This window comes from Plasmodium yoelii (genome assembly GCF_900002385.2).
Source record: "Plasmodium yoelii strain 17X genome assembly, chromosome: 11".
Taxonomy (NCBI): Eukaryota; Apicomplexa; class Aconoidasida; order Haemosporida; family Plasmodiidae; genus Plasmodium; species Plasmodium yoelii.
The window spans coordinates 497606-523229 of record NC_036183.2 but is presented as its reverse complement, the minus strand read 5'-3'; the positions used below and the strand labels follow the sequence as shown (position 1 = coordinate 523229).

Genomic DNA, 25624 nt, shown 5'->3' with positions numbered 1-25624 from the left:
TATCATAATATTTTGATATATCTAATTTTTTAATCTTTTATGTTATGAACATTTGCTATTTTTCATTACTTTTTGATAATTTTTTTATATATAAGGTAAGTCTCTATATATATATGTGTGTGTGTATAATTTTATTTTTGATTTTATAAATTAACTAAAACTCACATAAAGAGATAATTTGGATATCTAGGAAATGGTACAATATCTCGTATGTTAGACATCGACAAAATATACATAATTAATCGATCAATTCCTAATCCGAATCCAGAATGAGGAATATTACCATATTTTCTTAATTCAAGATAAGGATTATATAAATCAATGTTTAATTTATTTTTTATCATTTGTTCTTTTAATATATTTAAATTTGTTTCTCTTTCTGATCCTCCTGCAATTTCTCCAACATTTGGAAAAATTAGGTCCATACAAGAAACTGTTTTTTTATCATCATTTAATTTCATATAAAACGGTTTTATATTACTTGGGTAATTAATAATAATTACAGGAGATTCAAAATATATATTTGCGAGATATTTTTGATCTTCAAATGATATATCTGATTCTGAAAAATCAAAATTAGTAGAATTGGAATTATTTCTTTTTTTCAATATCTGGATTGCTTCTTCATATGTTATTATTATAAATGGTTTTTTTAAAATTTCTTCTAAATTTTTTTTAAGATTTTGATCATGATGTTCATTTATATATTCAATATCTTCTGATTTGGATAAAACAAAATTAATCATTTCTTTAATATATTTTTCTGATTCTAAAATAATATGATTTAAATCGGAAAAAGCTAGCTCTACTTCTAACATAAGAAATTCACTTAAATGTCTAGATGTATTTGAATTTTCTGCTCGAAAAGATTGGTTTATAGTAAATACATCTCCAATAGAGCAACATAAACATTCCAATGCCAATTGGCTTGATACATTTAAATAACATGGTTTTTTAAAAAATTGTTTTTTTTCACTATTTTTTTTATCAAAATTATTATTTTTTTCATTTATAAAATTTATGTTTTCTGTTTCGATTTCTGTTTTTTTATTTTTGTTTGGAGAGGTAATAACATGAAATAATTCTCCCCCCCCTTCACAATCATTACTTGTTAATATAGGTGTATTAATATATGTGTAATTATTTTTTTTAAAATAATTAAATGTTTCTATAATTAAATCTGACTTTAACCGAAATATACTACTATATAATTTTGTTCGACCTCTTAAATGTGGGAAATTTCTTAAATATTCTTTTGTATGATATTTTTTAGAGATCATATAAACATCCTTAAGTTCAGTTTCATTTTTTTCTTCTTCAATTTTTTCAGATTTTTCCGATTTTTCCGATTTTTCAGATTTTTCATGATTCTCTCTTTCTAATACCTCCATATGTTCATTATCATAAATCATATTACATTTTTTTTCATTATCTGTATTTGTTTTTATAATATTGTTAGTGGATAAATTACTGGAACTGCTAGCCAAATTGTCAGTATTCAATTCTTTAAAAAGTTTTATATAATGTTTTTTTCCTGAATCATAAACAGACAATTCTACTTTTTGTTTTTTTCCTATTGGGCATTTCAACTCCCCAAAACATTCTATAGCATCATCTCTTGATGCCTTTAAAAGATTTTGATAATTTGAGATTCCTGAATCAATAACCACTTGAAAATTTTTATAGTGAGATCCATCATTAATGTCAACAAAAGCAAAACCATTTTTCCCAACTGTTCGAACAGACTTAATCCATCCGCATATTTTATAGTTTTTTTTTTCAGAATTATTTATTTCTAAATTATACAATTCTTTTATTTTGGTTCTTCCAACTAAAGATATAAGGAAGTAAATAAAAATGTAGGAATTTTTTTTTTTTTTAATTTATATATGTAATAAACGCAAATGTGGAAAAATCCATAATGTATTATATATATTTATTTATATACATTCTCATTTATTTGATCATCTTTTATGGTTTACCTTTTTCGGTGGAAAATAAACGTGTACCCCTATGGTGTGTTCGAACGAAATTATGCCCATTCACAATTCCTTTACTAAACGCATAGATCATTTTATCATGATTATTTAAAAAAAATGTATTAATTTTGCGTAACTTTATTTTCCAAGGTCGCCATAATTCCCGTTGTTTTTTTAATACGTCACACATCAAAATGTTATTTTTTTTTATTTCTCTGGGTATTTTATTAATACATTTTACTAGTAAAAATATAAGTGGAGCCAAATAAAAAAAAAGAATGAAAAAAATTCTCATTAAAAAAAAGTTAACATAAGGTCGAAAAGAAGCAAAGGCAATAAAAATAAATATTCCACACTGTGTCAGTATTTGTATATATTATGTATATGCTGCGTTTTTTTTTTTTCACCAATTCCTATACTTGTTTGTTCTCTATCTCTATATTCTACACATCAGCAAAATGAACGTGGCTGTTTCATTTTCCAAAGAGCATGCAATGCCAATTTAAACAAAAGGGATAAACAATATATTTATATACTTACATAATATACTATTTTAAATTTTTTATCATTTCCCCCTTTTTATACTAAAAAATATTGTCATATTTTTACTTTTCGTTTAAATGCCACATTAAAAAATATACTTAAAATGGAAAAGTCAATTGAAAAATTGTAAAAAAAAAAATAATAAACAACATATTATTAAGAGCACGTTTTTATTTTACTATGCTATTTTCTATTTTTTTTTTTTTTCACATTTCGTGACGTTTCATTTAGTGGAGAAAATGAAAACAATCTCACGAAAAATGGTCGGTACAAAAAATAAAATATAAAACTTGAAATGAAAAAAAAGAATAAATGGTAAGAATAAATGGTAAGAATAAATGGCAAGAATAAATGGTAAGAATAAATGGCAAGAATAAATGGTAAGAATAAATGGTAAGAATAAATGGTAAGAATAAATGGTAAGAATAAATAGGGGTATCATAAAAATATTAACAAATAAATAAAACAAATATGTTTAAAAAGTGTATGACCAATTGTCGGATAGAGGCACTTAAATTGAAGTTGGAGGTATCAAAAATGTAAATCCCAAATAAGTGTATAAATAAATTTATAAAGATAACTAAATATACTAATAAATATAGCCAATTAAATTAAAAAACTGATGGGAATATATTTAAATAGGTGTTATATATATAACGGATTGTTTACAAAATTTCGATTTAAATATAGGCAAGTTATGAAACAGCATTATAAGGATTGGAATTCGGAGAAAAAATTCTGTATATTTTTCGTGATAATGCTTTCCCCAATTTTCTTTCTCCATATGCTGAACTAATAATTAAGTCTTTTAAACATTCTTCATCATTTATTTTTTTAAAATGTACAATTAAATCAAAAGGCGTGTTAAATTCTTCAGCTATTCTTATGGCGATGTCTTGAGATATGCCAGTGATTTGCATTAATTGGGATACCCAAGTATAATAGGTTTTATTTTCGTTTAAGTTGTCATTTTTAAATTGACTCATTATTCCTGCTGGTTTTACTTTAAAATAAGAATTAAGTTTTCGAATTTTTGATTGATGTAAATATTTACAACATTTAAAAATATATTTATGTATATCAATTGAATTTTCGATTTCAACTGTATCAACATTATACTGGATAAGTAATGATGCAATAAATCTATCTAAATGTTTATTATTAAGAATTATATTATCATTTTTTTCATAACATATTTGAGGGTGTTTGGTATAATCTATAATATTTAAAAATTCTCGTATTCCTATAAATATACATATTATTCTAACACTCCCATATTTCTCTCGGAGTTTTTTTATTTGATAAGATATATTATTTTCTTCACTTGTGTATTGATCTTCTAAATAATTGGAATCAATTATTAATAATATTAATGCAAGGGAATAAGGATTTATATCTAGCGTGCTAAATTCGTCTTCCGAACATGTAAAATCCGTATCTTTATAATGAGTTGGAACTTCTGTTATTATTTTTTTTTTTTTTTCACATGTACGTACAAAATGAGATTTATATAAATAATTTGTATATATAAGGCATACATTATTAAACGGTATTGGTTCACTAAGCATATCTATATGATCGCAATTTAACATTTCACTATATCTGACATCATTACTTCCGTCTGTTTCATTTTCTAAGAATGATCTTAAATCAGAATAAAGTTTTCCACTTTTTAGATTGTCACTGAAAATAATTTTTAGCTGATCCATGGGATAAAATTTTTTATTATGTATCTTCTTACTTATATTAGACACAAAAGCCGGAACCACCCGCTCGTTTCACCTCTCAACTTTTATCCTTGATTTATCCAAAAGAATAAAGCTGTAATAATAAAAAGCTAAAAATTAAAAGGAATAGTTATAACGATATTTATGAACCATTCTTTATTAATAAAGTAAGGATTCAAATAATAAAAAAATATATATATAATTGTACATATTTTATAAGGCTATTAAGTACAATATATTTGTGCTTAAATGAAATAGCCATAGTTGCAACATGTGCCGTACCTTATAAATACATAGAATTACATTTTAAATCGCCTTAAGTGAAAACATTAAATTAATGTTATAAATATTCAAAATATTCAAAATAATATTTTCCTTTTTCATATAAAATTGGTGTGTGTGTAATTTTTTTTTTTGACAGCTAAAATATAATTTTTTTACCTTAACGAGTCAGAAAAAAGTGGGCTCAAAAATGAACAAATGAAAAGAAATAATAATTGTGTGTATTTTCACTGTAGCATGCTAGTTATTTTTATATTTTATTTAAGTTATTTTATTAACAATTCATGCGATTATATTTTGTAATTATCAAAAAAATTAATTAAAGCAAAATAGCTAACCATAATGGCTGTTTGAATTTTTATTTGAAATTTTTATATGTTGTTCCAAAATAAAAATATAAGGAAAAGCAGTAACCTATAATATGTTCTCCTTATTAACCCCCCCCAAAAGGGAAAAATAGCATAAATTAAAATAAGCACTAAAATTAATGATATATGAATTTATCAAACAACATATATATATATATAATTGTGTGATATTTAAATATACCTATATGTTTTTAACTTTTATGTCTGGGTACATTTCAATGAAAAAAATGAAAAAATAGTTTTTTGATTGTAATAAAAAATATATAATATATAAATATAAATTTTAAGGGAATCCCACAAAGGTTACTCAACATTACATTAACCCAAAACCTCGTCAAATCAGTGAACTCTGAGATTAACATTTAATATAAATGTCATGCATAAAGTAAAGGTAACATAGACGAATATTTATAAAAAAACGAAAAATAGTAAAACAATGCTACAAAGGTTTTCCGTGTGCAAGCTTTTATTTATTTTCCTTTTATGCTAACCAATAATATTATAATTAATTTTATATTACGAAAAAAAATACCATTACAATCATTTATAACCAAATATTGCCTTTAAAAATTAATTAACTATAAATGAGTAATACTTTATATTTATATAATTTTAGCCTATTAATTTTTTTGAAATATTTTGTATAGCAATACTATATAACTCTTAGCATATATACAACATAATGTATATAATTTTTCTTAAGCTTGATAAAATTATTATAAAAATAAAAAAACAATACAACAAAACAATGAATTGTAAAAGGGAGAACAATAGCTGAAAATGGAAAAAATATTTTATCATTAGAAAGTATATTGTAAGTATACCAGTGGGTTGGCAATTTTTCAATTAATTATGGAATTGTTTTAAATGGAAACACTAATTTTTTTATTTGTAAATTTATAGCATATCCAAATATTTTTCCACTTTACATGAACACTTTAAAAGGATAAAAAAATATATTTTTACTAATTTTATTTTTTACTAATAGATTGCAATATATCATATATATATATATATATATATACATACATGTGCGTAAAAAAATTGTCCTGATAGTGGCGCATATATGTGTTGATATGAAGAGGTTGCCCCTTTAGTATAAACTCTATAGGAAACCGCATTAATTAAAGAAATAATTTATTATAATTGGCGTTGGGAAATACAATTCATAAGCTTTATTAATTAATTTATTATCTATATTTAAATGTTATTTTTATATTTTTATATTTTTCAATTTTCGTTTATCTTTGTATTTGGATTTATTTAATTTATATATATTTTACAAAAAAAATATTAGCCAGGGCGTATATGATAATTTTTGTAGAATATTTATTTGCTTGGTTATTATTGCTATTATTATTGTTATTATTATTATTATCATTTTATCATTATTTATTTCGCAACCTTAATTTTATATTATTTTTGTATCATGTTTAAGAAAAATAAAAATATAATGAAAAAATGGATGTATAAAATTCAAGAATAATAAATTAATTTTTGCAAATACATCACATAATTAATTCGTTATATATATATTCATGTGAATGGCTTAAATATATTTACCCTTTTGTTTTTTTGAAAAATTCCAAGGGTATGTGCGATTTAAAATTCGTATTTATTTTTAATTGCTTTAAATTTTTGTATCATATTTTGTAAAAAAAATACAATTTGGTTTCCTCAATTTTTTCAATTTTCACAATTTTACTTTTGTATGTAATATTTTGATGATACATATAACCATTTCATGGTTTATAAACCTCTATACAAGTTTCCCTTTTGAAAAGCCGTAAGAACACAAAGTATTCTAGAAATGAATTATAAAATATGATTTTTGTTTGATCTGGTCACAAGGAAAAATTTAAATCAATAATAAAAAGGAGTCCCCCCAAAATTGGTGGACGACATCCAACCTAAGTGGTAAAACGAGAAGGTAACTCGAGAAAGTAAAGTTTTTATTATAAGCAAATTGCACTAAAAATGTATGACATAAATAGTGCGAATTGTTCAGAAATAAAAAGTGCGGAACTTGGTGTGTTGAGCAGCCAAGAACTAAAAAGAATTTCCCTTGGTAAATATGAAAATCAGTTACAAGAATTTGAAAAAGTTTCAAAAGATGGAACATCAAATAGAATTACATATGATCCAAGATTTGGAACTATAGATTATACACAAATATGCTCTGTTTGTTTTGAAAAACATGATAGTTGTTTAGGTCATATTGGGCACATAGAATTTGTGTTGCCAGTATTTAACCCACTATTTTATAAAGATTTACAAGAATTACTAAATTTAGTTTGTTATAATTGCTATGCATTATGCTATTCAGAAGATGTTATATTTTTATTAAAACATATTTATCAACTAAAATCGTTAAATGAAATTGAAAGCTCAAACAAATTTATAATAAAAAAAAATAATGAAAATGAATATATAGTTAGTGAAATTGAAAGATTATATAATAAAATATGTAAAGAATCAAATATTACTATGGAAGATATAGTTGAATCTATTTGTCAGGATTATGAAAACAGTTTTGGTAATAATGAAAAAGATAATAACGAAAATGATTCCTTTGAAGATAGACAAACATATGAGTTATGGAAAAAAATAAATGATGATATATATAATGATGATCAAACAAATGAGGCTGATTTTAGTAAAGAATCTGATAATAAAAAAAAACATAATTATTCCAAAGATAAAAAAACAAATCAAGAAATAGAAAATAAAGAGACAAAAGAAAAAATAAAATTTTTAAAGGAAAAAATAAAAAAATATAAATTTGATATAAGCAAATTAGCTTTTCAATCAAATTATAACTATGAAGAATATGTAATTTTAAATAAAGCTATAAAACTTCATATGAAAAAAGGAGCTAATTGCTCAAATTGTAAATTTCGTAGAAGTATAGTAGCAAAAACATCTCCAAAAAAAGATACTATTAATTTTGTTGGAATATATACAAATAACTCGTTTTTTAAAAAATATATTTCTAAAAAAAGTAAAAATGAAGGATTTGAAGAAAATGGAAATAATTCCAATGACGATAATGATGATGATGCAGAAGTAGGAAAAGCAAATAAACGAGGTAAAGAAATAAAATCTGAGAAAATAAAAAATTTAAATAATTCAGAAAATGGAATTGATAAATTTCAATACGAAGGTTCTAATAATAAAGATGGAGATGAAGAGGATGAATCATTCAAAGATGCTGTAGCTTCATATAAACGAAAAACATCTAGGGAAAAATGTACAGTTCGTTTATTTAGTTTTCAAATTATCGATTTATTAAAAAAGATTTTTGTAGAAAATAATAAAGAAATAATTAATTTGGTATACCCATTTACAAAAAAAGATGGATATCAAGTATTTTTTTTATATTATATGGGAATAAGCTCAAATCGTTTTCGAACCCAATCTAGAGGAATACATAAAAGAACAAGAATTACAAATTATATATGCAAACTTAATAATTATGTAAAATTATGTATAAATAGCAAAAAAAATGTAGATTTCGATCATATGATAGAATACAATAAAAATGAATTAGATCTATATAATGAAATGTTTTTATTATTTTCTTTAAGACTACGACAAAGAGTAATTTCTAATTCTATGGAGTTTAACATCGAAATTGCAAAATCTGATTTTTTAAGATGTTATTCATTAATTTATAATAATAAAATTGCTTATTTGAATATTTTATTTGGTAATTTACAACTTTCAGTAAATACATTTCTTGATAGCAGCTTGATTGATAAACGACTTCAAAAAAATATGGATAATATAAGTATTAGGGAAATATTAGATAAAAAAGAAGGAATATTAAGAAAAAACATAATGGGTAAACGCGTAAATAATTGTGCTCGTACGGTTATATCTCCTGATACATTTATTGAAACAAATCAAATTGGTGTTCCAATTGAATTTGCTAAAACATTAACTATTGATGAACATATAACTGAAAATAATTTCGAGTACGTAAAAAAATTAATTGAAAATGGGCCAGATGTATATCCAGGTGCTTTAAGTTATAAAGATGGTCAAGGAAGAGTATTTAAATTATCACATTCTTATGAAAATAGAATGAATTTAATAAGCAGATTAACACATATATTACAGAAAGGAAAACATGAAACGTTAGTTTTACATAGGCATGCTAGAGATGGAGATATAGTCATAATGAACAGACAGCCAACTTTACATAAATTTTCTATTATGGCTCATTTTTTAAAAATTTTTGAAAAGGAAAAAGTTTTTAGATTAAATTATGTTAATTGTAGTAGTTATAATGCTGATTTTGATGGAGATGAAATGAATCTACATTTATTACAAACACCTTTAGCACGTGCAGAAGCAACACATCTAATGAATTCCGATTTTTTATTTACAAGCTTTAAAGATGGATCTCCTTTACGTGGATTAGCTCAAGATTTTATTCTTGGTGGATTACATCTTACTTCTTTAGAAACATTTTTAAATTATGATGAATATTGCAACTTATTACAATGTTCTCTTAATGGATTACTTCGTCAAAAAAATGCATTTTTTTTCAGCAAAACAAAACATAGAAACACTTCTAACAGTTCAAATACAAAAGATGGAAATAAAAATTCAGGAGGTAATGATAAAAGTGGTTCTAATTCATTTCGTGGGATCAATGCAAAAATATCTAATTATAGCTATATAGATCCCTATGCAACTAATTTAAACAAAACAAATTTTACTATAAAAACAGAAGAGCCAACTATTTTATTTCCTAAAAAATTATGGACAGGAAAGCAATTAATATCGAGTATTTTAAAAACTATTATAAATGAACTAGCCATTGAAACATATAATAAAAATGGAGATAATAGTTTTATGGAAAATTTTAAAGGAATAAATTATGTAGCAAAAGCTAAAACAGATCCTGAATTATGGTCATTTGATCCAAAAAAAGAATGTGAAATTATTATTAAAAATTCAGAATTATTACAAGGTGTATTAGATAAATTACATTTTGGAGCTAGCTCAAATAGTTTTGTACATCTATGTTATGAATTATTTGGACCAAAATCTGCTGCTGTTATGCTTGATTGTTTTGGTCGTTTATTCATTAGTTTTTTACAATTAAGAGGAACAAGTTTAAGTTTATATGATTTTATTTTAAAAAAAAAAGCAAAAGTGGAAAAAAAAAAAATTAAAAAAAGAATATCATTTACAGGGTTTTATTTACAAAACCTTTTTGTATATACAATTGGAAAAGCTTTAAATGCAGACATGAATAAAATGGATGAATATAGTAATAAAAAAATAAGTAACTATGAAGAAGGTCAAAATTTATTTTCTAATAAATTATATGATATTTATTTGAACAAATCACAAATAATAAATAAATATGAGAGAAAATTAGAAAAAAAAATGAATATTGAGGATAAACATATGAATACAAATATATGTTTAACTAAAAAAAATATTCCAAACAAATTTAATCTTTTTAATGATAAAGAATTAAATTTGAAAAAAGATTTATATTTTATTACATTTCTAAACAAAGAAATTGAGGAAATATTTACTCAAAACAATATGCTTAGTGGGAATGTAAAAAATGAAGAATCGGAAGAGACACAGAAATGTAAATATTCAGATTCTCCACATTTGAATTATATAATTAAAAAAGAAAATTATGAAATTTTTGAGAAATGTCTAGTTGGTAAAAATAAGCTTAATTCGTTAGAAAAGCAGGGAAAGGATGGAACTATTTGCGAAGGTGGAACTATTTGGGAAGATGAAAGTAGGTATTACGAATTTGTTAATAGCATAATAAATAAATTATACAATTCAATAAATAACCCCATCTTTTATAAAACAAGCACATTTACAAGTACACAAGTAGTAAAGGTTATTGAAAAAATTGTAAATTTTTTAAAAGAAGCAAAATGTAACAAAAAATTAAAAGTATTTATTTTATTTGAATTATTTCAAAATGAAAATATAGTCAAATATTTTCCTTCTTTAATTGATTTTGCGAGTGGTTTGAATACAAATATAAGTAGTGAAGAAATTGTCGAAACAGTAATAAATAACATATTGTTAAAAAAAGATCTTAAACTTGAAACAGAATATGTATCATCTCTTAATACAGAAAAGATCAAATTTAATGATAATAAATTGGAAAAAACAAATGATGTTATATTAAAAAAATATTTACATTTATATAGTCGTTTAATTAAAATAGAAAGAGAAAAAAAAGGTAAAATAAATAATAATTCTCCTTCCAAATTAAAACATGATGAAGATGAAATAAATGAAACCAAATTTGAAAATTCCCAAAATATAGGTATAGATAATGTAGATATTATAAAAAATTGCTTAATCTCAAGTTTGCCTTCATTTGCTCTTAACGAAGATATAACAAATCTTTCATATAATAATAGATATCAATATTATGAAAAATATTTAAATATAAAAGATGAAAAATATTCACATTTCAAATTTTACAGAATGAAAGATGTATTTCACAAATTAGATTTTTTAATAAATAATTTTTTTTCATTAAAAAGAATAAATTTTGATGGTTTATTAGATTCGTTATTTCAACCATATTTATGTAGAGTATCATCTGGAACAAATAATTTAATAACAATGGAAAATTTAATGAATAAATTTTTAACCAATGGTTTTAGTAATATGATTTTCACAGGTGCTAAAGGTAGTAAGGTTAATTATTCTATGATATGTGGTATGTTAGATCAACAATATTTAGAAGGAAAAAGAGTTCCTAGAATGAGATCAGGAAAAACATTACCAAGTTTTCATAGATATGATTATGGGGCTAGATCATGTGGATTAATTACAGATTGCTTTTTAGAAGGGTTAAGGCCACAAGAATATTTTTTTCATTGTATGTCTGGTAGAGAAGGGTTAATAGATACAGCAGTTAAAACGGCTAAATCTGGATATATACAAAGATGTTTAATTAAATCTATGGAATCAGTAATATTACATTATGATGGTACAGTTCGAAATGAGGATAACTCAATTATACAATTTCTTTATGGTGAAGATGGTATTGACCCATCAAAAACAGCTTATTTAAACCTTCCTTCCGATTTAATAAACAATTATAATATATCATTTAGTAAATATTTGAATTACGGGTCAGACCAGCTCATTTTAAGCAACCAGAGGCTGTTTGCAAAAAATGACGGAAAAAAAAAAAACGAAGATGGAAAAAAAAACGAAAAAAATGGTGAAAATGGCAAAAATGGCAAAAATGATGATGATGATGGTGATGGTGATGGCGGTGAAGATGACCCCCTGATCTTCCAATATAATCCGTATACTTATATAGGATCTATTTCAGATAACTATAATGCAAAATTAAATAACATTCTTATAAACAAAAAATTCAATATAACAAATTACAATGAAAATTTTGATTCGTTATCTGCATCATTATTAAGATCAAAATATTTCCATTCATTATGTTCCCCTGGAGAATCAATTGGAATATTAGTTGCACAATCTTTTGGTGAGCCAGCTACGCAAATGACACTAAACACTTTTCACTTGGCTGGTACTGAAAATGTTACTATGGGTATCCCAAGATTAAAAGAAATATTTTTAACCTCAAAATTGACATCAAAACCAATGATTTATGTTCCTATAAAATTAGATGAAAAAAATAATAATAATCCAAATCAAATAAAAAATTATATAACTAATATTGCAGACAAAATTTTAAGTAGTTATCAAAGTATATTACTATCCGAAGTTATATATGGTATTGGAATAAATCGAAAATTAATAATTCGTGATAAAATAGAAAATAAAGAAATTCATACAATTAAACTAGATAATAATTTATTATCAAAAAATAATAAAGAAAATGAATCTAATTGGGATAAAAGTGATATATGTAAAACTGCAAATTATTCAAAAATTTTACAAGTTATAGAAAATACAAACTTAAATTTTGATTTAAAAAAAGAATGGGTTCATGAAATTGTTATTCAATTTGATAATTTAAATCATTTCTGTAAAGTTAACAAACATTTATCTATTCCTTTTATATTATATAAAATGGTAAATATTGTTCTTATGTCAATATTAAATAAAATACAAAATAGTATATCTCATCATAATATAAAAAATATTCATTTTATAAATCATGAGCATTATGATGAATTATTCGATTTTATTAGTGAAAAAATGTCTGAAGAGTTTAATTTTGCTTATGAAAAATATGAATATAAAGATGATGAAGATGAAATTAATGCAAAACTAAAGTATATGCCAAATAAATCGGAAGGAAATAAATTAGGAGATGATGATGATCATTATAACACTTCTTTAAAAACACCCAAAAAATTTAGTGAAGACAATGATGATAATTTTTCAATGGATGGTAAAAATGAAGGAAGTGATAATGATAAAAATGATAAATCAGATGGAAATAATGATAGTGATCAAAATGATGGAAGAGAAAGCGATGAATATAAATCTGAACAAGAAGACAAAGAGTATGACGAAAGTGAAGAAGATGCAGAAAATGATACTGATAGTATGTTATCTCAAAATGCAGCAGATACTGATGATGATATTAAACATGAAAATGTGAATAGTAGCGAATCGGATGATGGTGATGAAAAAAAAAAAGAAAAAAAATCTGAAAAAAAAGAAAAAAAAAAATCGAAATTACTAAATGAAACTGACTCCGAAAGTAACTACTCTTCAGATGAATCCATAACAGATTCTTCAATAATTAATGAAGATCCTAAAGAATCAAATAAATCCAAAAAAGAGGACAAATTGAACACATCAAGTAAAAAGAGAAAACTAACAGATGTAAATGATAATATAAAAAATGAACAAAATAAAAATAAGTCCAAAGAAATAAATTCAGATTCTTCAATAAGTAGCGAAAGTGAAACAGAATTAAAACAAAAAATGAGTAAAAAATTTTCAGAATATTTATATGATTATAAAAATCGAATGAATAAACATAATTTGGATGTTAGTGATTATGAAGATCCTTCTATAGGAATATCAGGAAGCAAAAATAAATTAAATGATCAAAAATATATAAAAAATTTAATTGATAAGATTAAAAGTAGTTTACTTTGTTTTATAAAAAAAATTGATTTTTCTCCAATTACATGGGTTTTAAAATTTGAACTATCTTGGGATGTAAATTTTTTCCCTTATCCTATAGACTTTTTAAGTTATTTACAAAATGAAATATCTAAAGAAATTTTATTTAAAGTTAAAGATCTAAATAATCCAAAAATTTTGAAAGGAAAAGATATAACACATAGTGGAGAAGAATATGAGTTACAAATAGAAGGAAGAAATGTATACAAGCTTTTTAATATTAAAGATAAATATATTGATAAGACTAAATTATATTGTAATGACATTTATACAATTGTTAAAACGTATGGTATAGAGGCAGGAAGATTATGTATTACAAAGGAATTAAAGAAAGTTTTCGAGGCATATGGAATTAAAATCGATTTCCGTCATTTATCTTTTATCAGTGATTTCATGACACACACAGGTAAAGCCCGAGCTCGAACAGTTGCGCTGACTTGCCACTTTTTCATATTTTTTTTCATATTTTTTGCACATTTTTTGCATATTTTTTTCATATTTTTTTCATATTTTTTTCATATTTTTTGCACATTTTTTGCACATTTTTTTCACATTTTTACCATTTTTACCATTTTAGGGGACTTGAAATCCTTTAATCGATACGGAATGGCCGCATGCCGTAACGTTTTCCACAAAATGAGTTTCGAATGTGCAACGACTTTTATGATACAAGGGTGTATACAAAATTCAGTTGGTAAGTGATAAGAGAAAAGGAGAAAAAGAGAAAAAAGAGAAAAAAAGAGAAAAGAAAAAGAGAAAAGAAAAAGAGAAAAAAAGAGAAAAGAATGGGACGAAATTATGTTCCCTAATCTTTCATATACATCTTATAAAATTTTTCATTTTTATTTATTACAGATTATTTATCAACCCCATCAAGTAGCTTATTTTTCGGAAAGCACATAAAAGTTGGAACAAATGTGTCTAACATTGTAACATCTATTAAAGCAGGGAAATGAATATCTAAACACATATAAAGCGATCTCTCACTCCCCCATTTATCTATTATATTTACCTTACCTATTATATTTACCTATTACCTTACCCATTTATATTTACCTTACCTATTATATTTACCTATTATTTTTCCCATTTTTTTTTTTATTTTTCTCATTTTTCTTTTTCAATGCGCAGCTTATTTTGCCAACTTTATAAACTATAACTATAAAAAGGGTTTTTCATTTTTAATTTTTTAAAACAACACATCACAATGTGAACATATTTTATTTATTATTTATTTGTTATTTATTAAGATAAGAAATAATGAGATTCCAGGGCTTTACACAAAAAGCCAGATTATTAATCATATTTTAAGAAAAAAAAAAAAAAAAATTAAATAATCGTAGAAAATATAACGATAAAATGAAATATATATATATAGGGGAAAAATATAAAGTTGTATTGTCATGTTATTTTATTTGTTTTTATTTCATTTGTTTTTATTTCATTTGTTTTTATTTCATTATTTTTTTAATTCATTGTTTTCATATTATTTTTATTTTTTTAGATTGACATTAGTCTTTATTTCTTTTTTTTCATTTTTTTCACATTTGCCCCAATATATATATATATATATATATATATATATATATATATATATCTGTATTTTTCAAACGAATTGGGATTTTTTTTTTTTTTTTTCAAGTATAAAATTTCAGTAATATATAGTGTGCGAAAAAAAAGATAAAATAAAAAGAACAGTTAAATTATTCCAAATAATCAATTAAAATAAAAAACTAAATCTATTAATTTAAGCAAAGTATCTATAGATATTTTTATCTCAATGATTTATATTTCTTATAAATATAAATAGTATTATAGTTCATATAAAAAATAAATGTAAACAGCCAAGAAAATATAAAATAAAACAAATAAGTGCCCAAATCAGCTTACTGAAAATAGCAAAGTAAAAATTTATTTCTTTCAATTACACAAAGATGGGAAAAAAGGTGGAAACAAAATCGAAAAAAGAAAGTGAAGTGAATGAACAAAATGAAGTGAACGAAAAAAATGAAGCGAACGAAAAAAATGAAGCGAACGAAAAAAATGAAGCGAACGAAAAAAATGAAGCGAACGAAAAAAATGAAGCGAACGAAAAAAATGAAGCGAACGAACAAAATGAGATTACCGACGAAATGGTGGAGAATAATAATTCGATAGATGAGAATGAAAAGAATAAATCAAATAATGTTGATCCAAAGACGTACAATAAATTCAAAAATGATGGATCCTTTTTGCAGCAAGTTCGTAAAAAGGAAAATAAAAAAACAAAGAAATATGCATAATGCATACATATGCCTATTTATACATATGCACATTTATACATGTGCCTATTTATACATATACATACATGTGCCTATTTATACATATACATACATATGCACATTTATACATATGCATTTTTTTAGGTCTTGGCATTGCAAAAGAAAAATAAAACAAGAAAAATAAAAGAACCAGAAACGGGAGATAATAAGATAAAGAAGGCTAAAAAAATGGAAGAGCATGAAAAAAAAGACAAAGAAATTAAATTGAGTTCAGAAGATGAACGGGAAGAACAAATAAAAAATGAATATCTTGAAAAAATTAAAAAAATGAAAGAAGAGGGTTTGTTTACAGATAAGGGATTAGGAGCTGGGCTTGTTAAATAAAAAATTGAAAAAAAAAAAAAATTAAAATAAATGTTAAATTTGTTCAGCACAATAAAGAGGAGTGTATCTATATATATTCACATAACCGACATTTGTTTATTTTTTAATTCTTTTCATTTTATTTCTTGTTTTCGTCATAAAAATATCAGAAATAGTATATTTATTCCTATTTCGTTTGCAATTTTCATGTTATGTTTATTTTTTTTCTATTTTGATATTCTTATACCTTGTTATTAAAAATAAACAAAACAATAATACCTTTTTATAGATTCACAAAAACTTTAAGAATCATAAATAAAATCAATAAATATATTTATATTATGTACAAGTGTTAATATACAAGTACATAAAACAAATGAACAAAATAATAAAACATGCACACATCCATACATATATAAATATTATATACATAATTTTCTTAAAGTTGTTAAGTTTGTAATTTTTCATCTAATTTATTAATCTATTATTATAGCTCCTTTGCTTTGGTTTTCCATACTTTCACTTTTCTTTAATAAAAAATTGTGAAATTTTTCTGTTAAATTTTTATATTTATCAATTTTTTTTTGCTCAAATATTTTTTTAAGTTCATTTTCTTCTATTGCTCCCTTTTTTAAAAATATTCGTGCTAGACAAATATCTTCTTTTTTTATTTTTTTATCATCGAGGAATACTATGTTGGGAATATCTGATGTGTAGTAAATGAAGTGGGGTGCATCCATATATCCATGTATGTATATGTATATAGATATTATTTACATATATATTTTAAGCAATGGAATATACATGTTTGTGGGAATTTTCAAAAATTGAAAGCTTACTTGCAATTAAATATTTCGTAGTATATTTAAATTTATTTACAAACGGGTTGTGCTTGACAAATAGTGTTTTTAAGTTTTTAATTTTTTTTAGTAAAATAATAAATTCACAAATAAAAAAAAACTTTTTTTTAGCTAATTGGTCCATATTTTGAATATTTTGATGATACTTAATAATATTAGGATTTTCATTTTTGGTTATTTCTTCGTGAAAATTTACATAGAAATTAAAATAGTCCATAATAGTTTCGTTATTATTTTCTTCCATAGAATATTCTTCAACTTGCTCATTTTTTATTTCATTTAAAGTTGATTTTTTTTCTGAACAAATATCAGGAAAATTTCTGACACAGTCAGGTAAATTTTTTACTTCATTCTCTTTTTCGAAATTTATATTATTATACGAAAGGTCTAAATGTGAGAGATTTTCAAGTTGTGCAACTTCTTTTATATCCTAAATAGTATAAATAAACAAAATATGTAAATGTTTATATATTGTCTTTTATTTTGCCTATCAAATACAATCATAAATAAAAGAAATAGCTATAAAAATGTTGCGAATAAGTGTGTACATATTTTTTTTTTTACTATTTCATTACTTCGATGTCTTCAATTAAATTGTTGGATACATTCAATGTTTGTAAAAATTTCAAGTGATGCAAGTTTTCAATTTTCTTTATTTTGTTGTTGGATAAATTTAAAATTACCAACGACATGCAGTCAATATTTTCTATTACGCTGATATCATTGTTCTGTAAATACCTGAACAAGTGCATAAAAATGTTAGGAAAAAGTAAATAGCTAGTATTGGTATAAATATATTATCATTATTATTATCATCATTTTATACAAATTAATGTGTATAATAAAAACGAAAGTATAGTCTCATAGCTATCTCATTTTTTTCATTACAATGCCTTCAAATTTACAAGATCTTTTAAATTTTCAATTTTTTTTATGCAATTGTTATTTAAAAATAAGCATTTTAAATTTTTAAAAGTTGATAGCCCATCAATATTATGAAACCCTTTCATATGAAGGTAAAGAACTTCATTTAGTTCATCAGTGTCGTAAAGATTATTGTCTGAAAATAGTAATATATGAAAAATATGAATTTAAAAAAAAAAATAAATTTTCCTGCCAAGATTAGTATATTTCTTAAATATATTTATGCATGTATGTATGAACAATCCAACAAACCTGTACATAATTTTTTGATATGCTTATAAGTCATCAAATTTTTGTTATCATCCGAAATCGTACAGTACCCCATTTTTTTTGTATTTACATGGATATATTATTTAGCCTATAAAAATATATATGTATTTATTTTAATTAATCAAATTTATTAATGTTCCAAAGTAGTATTATAGTGAATATTTAAGGAACAAAGGAACTCAAAATAAAATTAGACAAAAAAATATAATTGCCTTGGCTTTGTAGTTTTGGATATATATATATTAAAAGGAACAAAATAGAATTTTCAATATCAACATCTTAAAGGGTAAGACAAATAATATATGTATACTTTTTATTTAAATAATTGCTAGAAAAAAAAAAGAGAAGATAAAGGAGAAAAAAAAAAAATACGCAAGTGCACATTTATTTATTTTAATATGTACTTATAAGCATTATATGTCTCCATTTTCATCTCTGCGTGTATATAAAATAGTAATAATTTTAAATAAAAAAAACGAGAAAAAAAAATCAAAAAATAAATGAAATGTAAACATAAACACAAAAAGGGAAAAAAGAAGAAAACAAATCTCACATACGCAAAAACATTTAGTTAATTTTTTTTTATATTTATTTTTATGAATATCATAATATCGAATCTATATTTTATGATGTGAATAAAACAATTGCAATGATTTATTAGGCATAATGAATTGTCCATTCTTCATAATAATAAATCAAATTTTGAATTATCTGATACGTATATGTATATATATATATGTATGCATATGCTTGTGCGTCGTTATGCTTGGGAAACTTCGCTCTTTCTCTTTTTATTATCCTGAATTTTGTACGGATTTAAAGTTATGCATTTAGTTATATCATTTGTTTTGTATATGCCCACCATTCGATCACATAATTCAAACATTTGGTTTCTAAGTGAAATAACAATAAATTGAGCATCATTTGTTTTTGTTTTAATGTAATGAGATATAATTGAGACATTTTTAAAATCTAAAGCTGCATCTATTTCATCCATAAAATAAATAGGATTCGGTTTAAAATAATGTAAAGCAAAAACTAAAGCTAATGAGCTTAAAGTTTTTTCTCCTCCTGATAAATTTTGGATATGTTTCCAACTTTTTTTAGGTGGCCTAACTGAAAATAATATACCTTCATTAAATATTTCGGAAGAATCAATAATTTCTAATTCTGCATCACCCCCTATTGCAATCATTTGATACATTTCTTTTAATTTACATGAGATAATATTAAAGGCAGCTAAAAATTCTTTTCTTCTTTTATTACATAAATTATCATAAATTTTTCTTATTTTATCTTTTTCTTTTTTTGATTTTTTTACATCTTTTCTTCTTTTTTTATAATCATGTAATTTTATATTATAATCTTGGAATACTTTTAAATTTGGTGCTTTTTTTTCACATATATGTAATTTATGCTCAATTTTTGTTTCTATTTCTTTTTTATTTAATACTTCTAATTCTTCATCTTTTATATTTATATAATCATATTCATTTTCAGTATCATTTATTTCATTATTGTCATGAAGCATATCTTCAAGTTCTTTCAAATCATTTTCTTCATCTTCATCTTCTTCTTCTTTTTTTTTTTTTTTTTTTCGTCTTCTTTTTTTTCCTTCTTCATTTGCACCTGCCCCATTTGCATCTATGCCATTTGCATCTGCGCCATTTGCACCTGCCCCATTTGCATCTGCGCCATTTGCACCTGCCCCATTTGGATCTATGCCATTTACATCTGCCGCATTTGCACCTGCCCCATTAGTTAAACAAAGCTGTTCGCCCTTTTCATCATCTTCTGCATCATCCCAAGTGCTTTCTTCTTCATATTCACTATTTCCACTACAATATGTGTTTCCATCACTATTTGTTGTATTATCAGAAATTTCACTTTCAGGAGTATCATCATTTTGAGTATTGTCTTTTATAGAAAAAGTCATGTTTTCCAAAATAAGTTTATCAGATTGATCAATTAGATCCATATATTCTTTAATTTTAATTTCGTATTGATCTTTTTTTGAAAGATATTGTTTGATTTCTTTTTCAATATTTTCAATTTTATATAATATATCTACATTTTCTAAATCTTTTTTTGATATACTTTCGTCTATTATTTGTTTTTTTTTTTTATTTTCTTCAATTTTTATTTGCATCTGATTTAGAAGTTGTTCCAAATTATTTAATTCTTCATATATAGTACATCCTTTTGCTTCAATGTTATTTAATTCTTGTTCTAATTCTTTTTCATTTTTTTCATATTCTTCAATTTCTTCAGTAAATTTAAGAATATCTTTTTTTCCTTTTTCTAAATCTGCTAAAGCATTGACTTCTTCACTATTATGTTTTTCTAATTCTTCTTTCATTAAATTTAATTGTCTTTCGGCAGTCAGAAGTTTTGATTTTAATTTTTTTTTTTTTTCACCTCCTACATTTTGTAATTCATCATAATGTTTTTTAACTTTTTTTTCTTGTTCTTTTAATAAAATATCAATTTTATCTCTTTCATTATTTTTTTTTTCTATTAGCTCATTAAGTGTTTTTAATTCTTCTTCTTCTTCTTTTGTTAGTTCTGGTACTTGCGAATTTTCTAATTGATCATCAACATCTTTTAATTGTTTCTTTAAATTTTCACTTCTTTTATTTGCAATTTCCATTTTACATTCATTATCTTCAATAAATGAATTTACACTTTTTATATCTGAAAGTAAAATATTTCGTTCTACCTTTAATTGTTCTACATTTTTATTAATTTCTTTAATAGATTTTTCTATTTTTATTAAATCATATTCATCATATTCTGTTGTTTTTATACTACTTCTAGGTCCATGTTTAGAATGAATAGAACCCATTCCAATACCTCCTCCACAAATTCTACCATCATTTTCAATTAATTCACCATTTATTGTAACAACCCTTTTTTTATGAGTATATCCGATAATATGTGCTTCATCCAAATTATTTGCTAAAAGGGTTTCTTTTAAAATATGATAAAAACATATTTTATATATATTATTTTTAAATTTTACAAAATCTATTAATCTATGAATATTTGGAAGTATTGGTTTATAATTTTGTTCATTATTTAACATAATTGGTTTTAAATTTTTTTCTAATATTGATAATGATAAAACATTTATCCGTCCTAAATTTGCTTTTCTAATTTCTTCAAATAAAAGTATTGCATCATTTGGATTCTGTACTACAACAAGATCCGAATAATTATTTCCTGCTATTAATAATGCTTTTTCATATTTTTTATCTATGTATCCTAAATCGTTTAACATTCCATGTATTCCTTTAATTTTATTTTTTTTTAAATTATAAACAAATTCATGTAATTTACTATTTGTTTTATTAGTAACAAGTTCCTTTTTTATTGTTTCATATGTAACTGTTTCATTTATTAAATTTTTGTTAATTTCTTCAATTTTATTATCTAAATTTTGTAGATCTTTTTCTTTTTTGGCTAGTTCATTTTCTTTTTCTTGTTGCATTGATACCATGTGTTTTATTTGGATGTCTTTTTCTTTAATTTCATTTAATATCTTTGATTGGATATGTTCTAAATTTTCTACATGATTTCTATATTCTTTTTTTTTTTTTTCAATGATATTACATTTTGTTATACATTCTGATATATCTTTGATTGTACTATCATAACGGTTTTGTAATGGTGCCAATTTTTTTTCTTCATTTGAATATACTTGATTAATTTTGTCTATATCTTTTTTTATTTCTTCATTATATTTTTCTAATTCTTCTTCACATTTTTCTACTTCTTGTTCTAATTTTGGAAGTTTATTTTTTTTTATTTCGGTAAGAATATTTTGTTTTTCATCTATAGTTTTTTTATATAAAGGAATTTTTTTTTTTTTCAATTCTTCTCTTTTTACATATAAACTTTGCATTTTTTCAACTATTGTGATTAATTCTTTTTTAATATTTTCATCATTTTGTGTTAATTTTTTAAAATCAGAATCTGTTTTATTTTTTTTTTTAATAAGTTGATCTTCTTCATTTTCTAAATCATTAAGAATAGTATTTATTTCTTTTCTTTCTTCTAATAATTTATTATATTCTACATTATGACCATCTTTTATTTCTAAATATTTTTCATGTTCTTTTTCTTTATTATATATTATTTTTCCAAATTCATATCTATCTTTTTTTAAGCTTATTATATTTAATTTGTATGTATTTTTTTGTAAATCTATAAAATATTTTGCTTCTTTTCTTGGAGATGATAATTCTTTTAATTCATTATAAACATGTTTTAATCTGTTTACCTTTTCATGATAAATTTCTTCACTTTTTTCAAAATTTTCTAAACTAGAATTTATATCATCTATATATTTATTTGTACCAATTATATCTTCTAAATATTCTAATAACCCTTCTTCATTTTTATTTCCTTTTGGATTCATTTGGGCTATTTGTTCTACTTCTCCTTGCAATATTAAAAAACGATTATTACTCAAATCTATTCCCTTTTTATAAAGCAAATCAAACACATCTTTTTGTGTAACAACTTTTCCATCGATTCTGTATTTTGATTGATTATCTATCGTGGCTTCACGGCTAATTATAAAATCGTGAGGACTAGATTCGCCATTCACATCGTTATCATCATTCCTACCCTCGGCATTTTCATCGCCTTCTTCATCTTCTTCATCTTCTTCATCTTCTTCGCCGGGCTTATCTATAATTGTCTTAAAATATATGGACACTTTTGTATATTCGTTATTTGTAGAATATTTTGAATTATGAATAAGATCTGATAATTTATTTTGTCGAATCTTTTTTGCTCTTCGCCCAAAAACAAAAAGCATTGCATCTATAATATTACTTTTACCACTTCCATTTGGTCCAACAATACAACTAAATTTTTTATAAAATGGTCCAATTATTTTTATTCCTGAATAGCTTTTAAAATTTTCTAATATTAATTTTTCAATTATTATTCTTTTATTATTTTTTTTTATTATATTGTTTAAACATAAATTTGTATTATTATCATTATCTATGTTATAATTAGCATAATTCATAATTTCTGTGTTTTCTTTCCTTTTTGTTTTTAAAATAGCGAACGAACCTTCTTCCCGTTTCTCTTCATCATTTACAGTTCGTTCATCGTTTATGTTTCCATTATTTGTCATTTGAGTTAGGCCTCAGTTTTTGCGTTTCGGAGAGTAGCCCTTCTTAATGTGCTATTTCTTTATTACGTTAGTATTATGTTAGTATTATATTAGTATTATTTTAGTATTATTTTAGTATTATTTTTTTTTTTTTTTTTTTTTTTTTTTCAACTATTTCCACCCTACACAAGGAATATACACATTAAAACCCTTTAGTTACCTTATTTTTGAAAATTGGCAAATTATTATTAAATTTTTACTTTAATTCTTCTCCTCTCTTTATGTGCAATTATAACACTTTGCAGAAATATTGGGAAAAAATAAATAAGTGTGCATATATCTAAATAGCCTCGTATTTTCATACACAAAAAAAAGGGAACTTAAACATATACACACACACATATATATATATATTATATATATTATATATATATATTATATAAATATTGGAAACCCTTACGTGATACCCATAAAAATTATAAAATAAATAATGATAAACGTGTCGCTTTACTAATTTTTTTTTTTAAAACGGATAAAATATGAACTTATGAGTGATGGTTATATATTTATGTTTTTTAAAAATAATATATTGTCTCGTTTAAGGTTTAAAAATTATTTTGGGAGCCCTACTCATCCCCTATGGCTTCCTGCTATTACTTTGATATTTTGCTGCTTTGATATTTTGCTGCTTTGATATTTTGCTGCTTTGATATTTTGCTGCTTTGATATTTTGCTGCTTTGATATTTTGCTGCTTTGATATTTTGCTGCTTTGATATTTTGCTGCTTTTTATTTCACTGCTTTTTATTTCACTGCTTTGTTATTTTATTTATTATTATTTGTTAGTTTACTGCCTTTTATTTTTCCACTTTGGGTATATAATGATGTAAACATTTTTTATCTCTCCACAGTTTTATTGGCAAAAGTAAATGATTGAGATTAATATTGGGTAAGAAGCTAGCCATTTAAAATATAAAAAATTATAACCCCAAATAAAAAAAGAATAAGTGCATATACCTTTTTTTGTATGCTTAAAATACAAAATTAAATTTTTATTTTCATGTATTTTAAAAATAAATGGTTTATATTTTTATGGATATTCGAATAAATACACAAAAAAAATAAATTTAAATTATTATGGAATAATAAGACGTGTTAAAACCAACAAAATTTCATTTTATTCAAATATTTGTTCTTTAACACTTTATATATCAAATAACAAAAAAAATATCTTGTGTGTGTTTTTATTTATAAGGTATATGTAATTAAAGAAAAAATGGAAATTTATACAAACCATATATTATTATCAAAATGGATTAAATAACTACAAAGGAATAATAACCAATCAAACATTTATAATATATATTTATATATATATATATTTATATATATTTATATTATAAGACGATTTCACAAAAATCATCATAAAGCATTAATATAAAATAGTACTATACAAATATGAGAAAATAAATATATTCAATTACCAATACGCATATGAATTATCAGTTTTTAATATATCTATTTGTGTAATCCTTATATATTGTCTATAATGTAAAGAATCATACATAATTTATATTTCCATTTTCACAAATTTAAACAAAAAATAATCTTTTACACACAATTTAGAATAAATTTTTATTTCGTTTTATTTACAAACATGTATGACATTCATTGAATAGGGACATAGTTGTACAATTATACAAATATTTTATTTAAACATTTTTCATATCGAACTAACATTTTCCTTAACTAAAATAAAATAAAATAAAATAAAAATAA

General features: G+C 23.3%; 6 protein-coding genes across 6 annotated transcripts; 2 read left to right on the top strand and 4 right to left on the bottom strand.

The window, feature by feature from the left end:
* Positions 1-161: 161 nt before the first annotated feature.
* On the bottom strand, positions 162-2274 carry PY17X_1110300 (asparagine--tRNA ligase, putative; the record flags this gene model as incomplete). The annotated part of the gene is made up of 2 exons (XM_726152.2): positions 162-1831; positions 1983-2274. 2 exons carry the CDS (start codon positions 2272-2274, stop codon positions 162-164), a joined length of 1962 nt encoding a protein of 653 aa, XP_731245.2.
* Positions 2275-3217: 943 nt separating this feature from the next.
* PY17X_1110200 (ERCC4 domain-containing protein, putative) lies at positions 3218-4231 on the bottom strand (the record flags this gene model as incomplete). Its single annotated transcript, XM_726153.2, has 1 exon — positions 3218-4231. One exon carries the CDS (start codon positions 4229-4231, stop codon positions 3218-3220), a length of 1014 nt encoding a protein of 337 aa, XP_731246.2.
* Positions 4232-6876: 2645 nt separating this feature from the next.
* On the top strand, positions 6877-14993 carry PY17X_1110100 (RNA polymerase I, putative; the record flags this gene model as incomplete). Its single annotated transcript, XM_726154.1, has 3 exons — positions 6877-14443; positions 14615-14731; positions 14893-14993. The coding sequence occupies 3 exons, from the start codon at positions 6877-6879 to the stop codon at positions 14991-14993; spliced, it is 7785 nt and encodes a 2594-aa protein (XP_731247.1).
* A 978-nt stretch (positions 14994-15971) lies between these two features.
* On the top strand, positions 15972-16682 carry PY17X_1110000 (conserved Plasmodium protein, unknown function; the record flags this gene model as incomplete). The annotated part of the gene is made up of 2 exons (XM_022956456.2): positions 15972-16172; positions 16443-16682. 2 exons carry the CDS (start codon positions 15972-15974, stop codon positions 16680-16682), a joined length of 441 nt encoding a protein of 146 aa, XP_022812361.2.
* Positions 16683-17137: 455 nt separating this feature from the next.
* On the bottom strand, positions 17138-18770 carry PY17X_1109900 (leucine-rich repeat protein; the record flags this gene model as incomplete). The annotated part of the gene is made up of 5 exons (XM_022956455.1): positions 17138-17367; positions 17501-17951; positions 18097-18259; positions 18410-18581; positions 18698-18770. The coding sequence occupies 5 exons, from the start codon at positions 18768-18770 to the stop codon at positions 17138-17140; spliced, it is 1089 nt and encodes a 362-aa protein (XP_022812360.1).
* Positions 18771-19475: 705 nt separating this feature from the next.
* Positions 19476-23867, bottom strand: PY17X_1109800 (chromosome assembly protein; the record flags this gene model as incomplete). Its single annotated transcript, XM_726157.1, has 1 exon — positions 19476-23867. One exon carries the CDS (start codon positions 23865-23867, stop codon positions 19476-19478), a length of 4392 nt encoding a protein of 1463 aa, XP_731250.1.
* Between the last annotated feature and the right edge of the window lie 1757 nt (positions 23868-25624).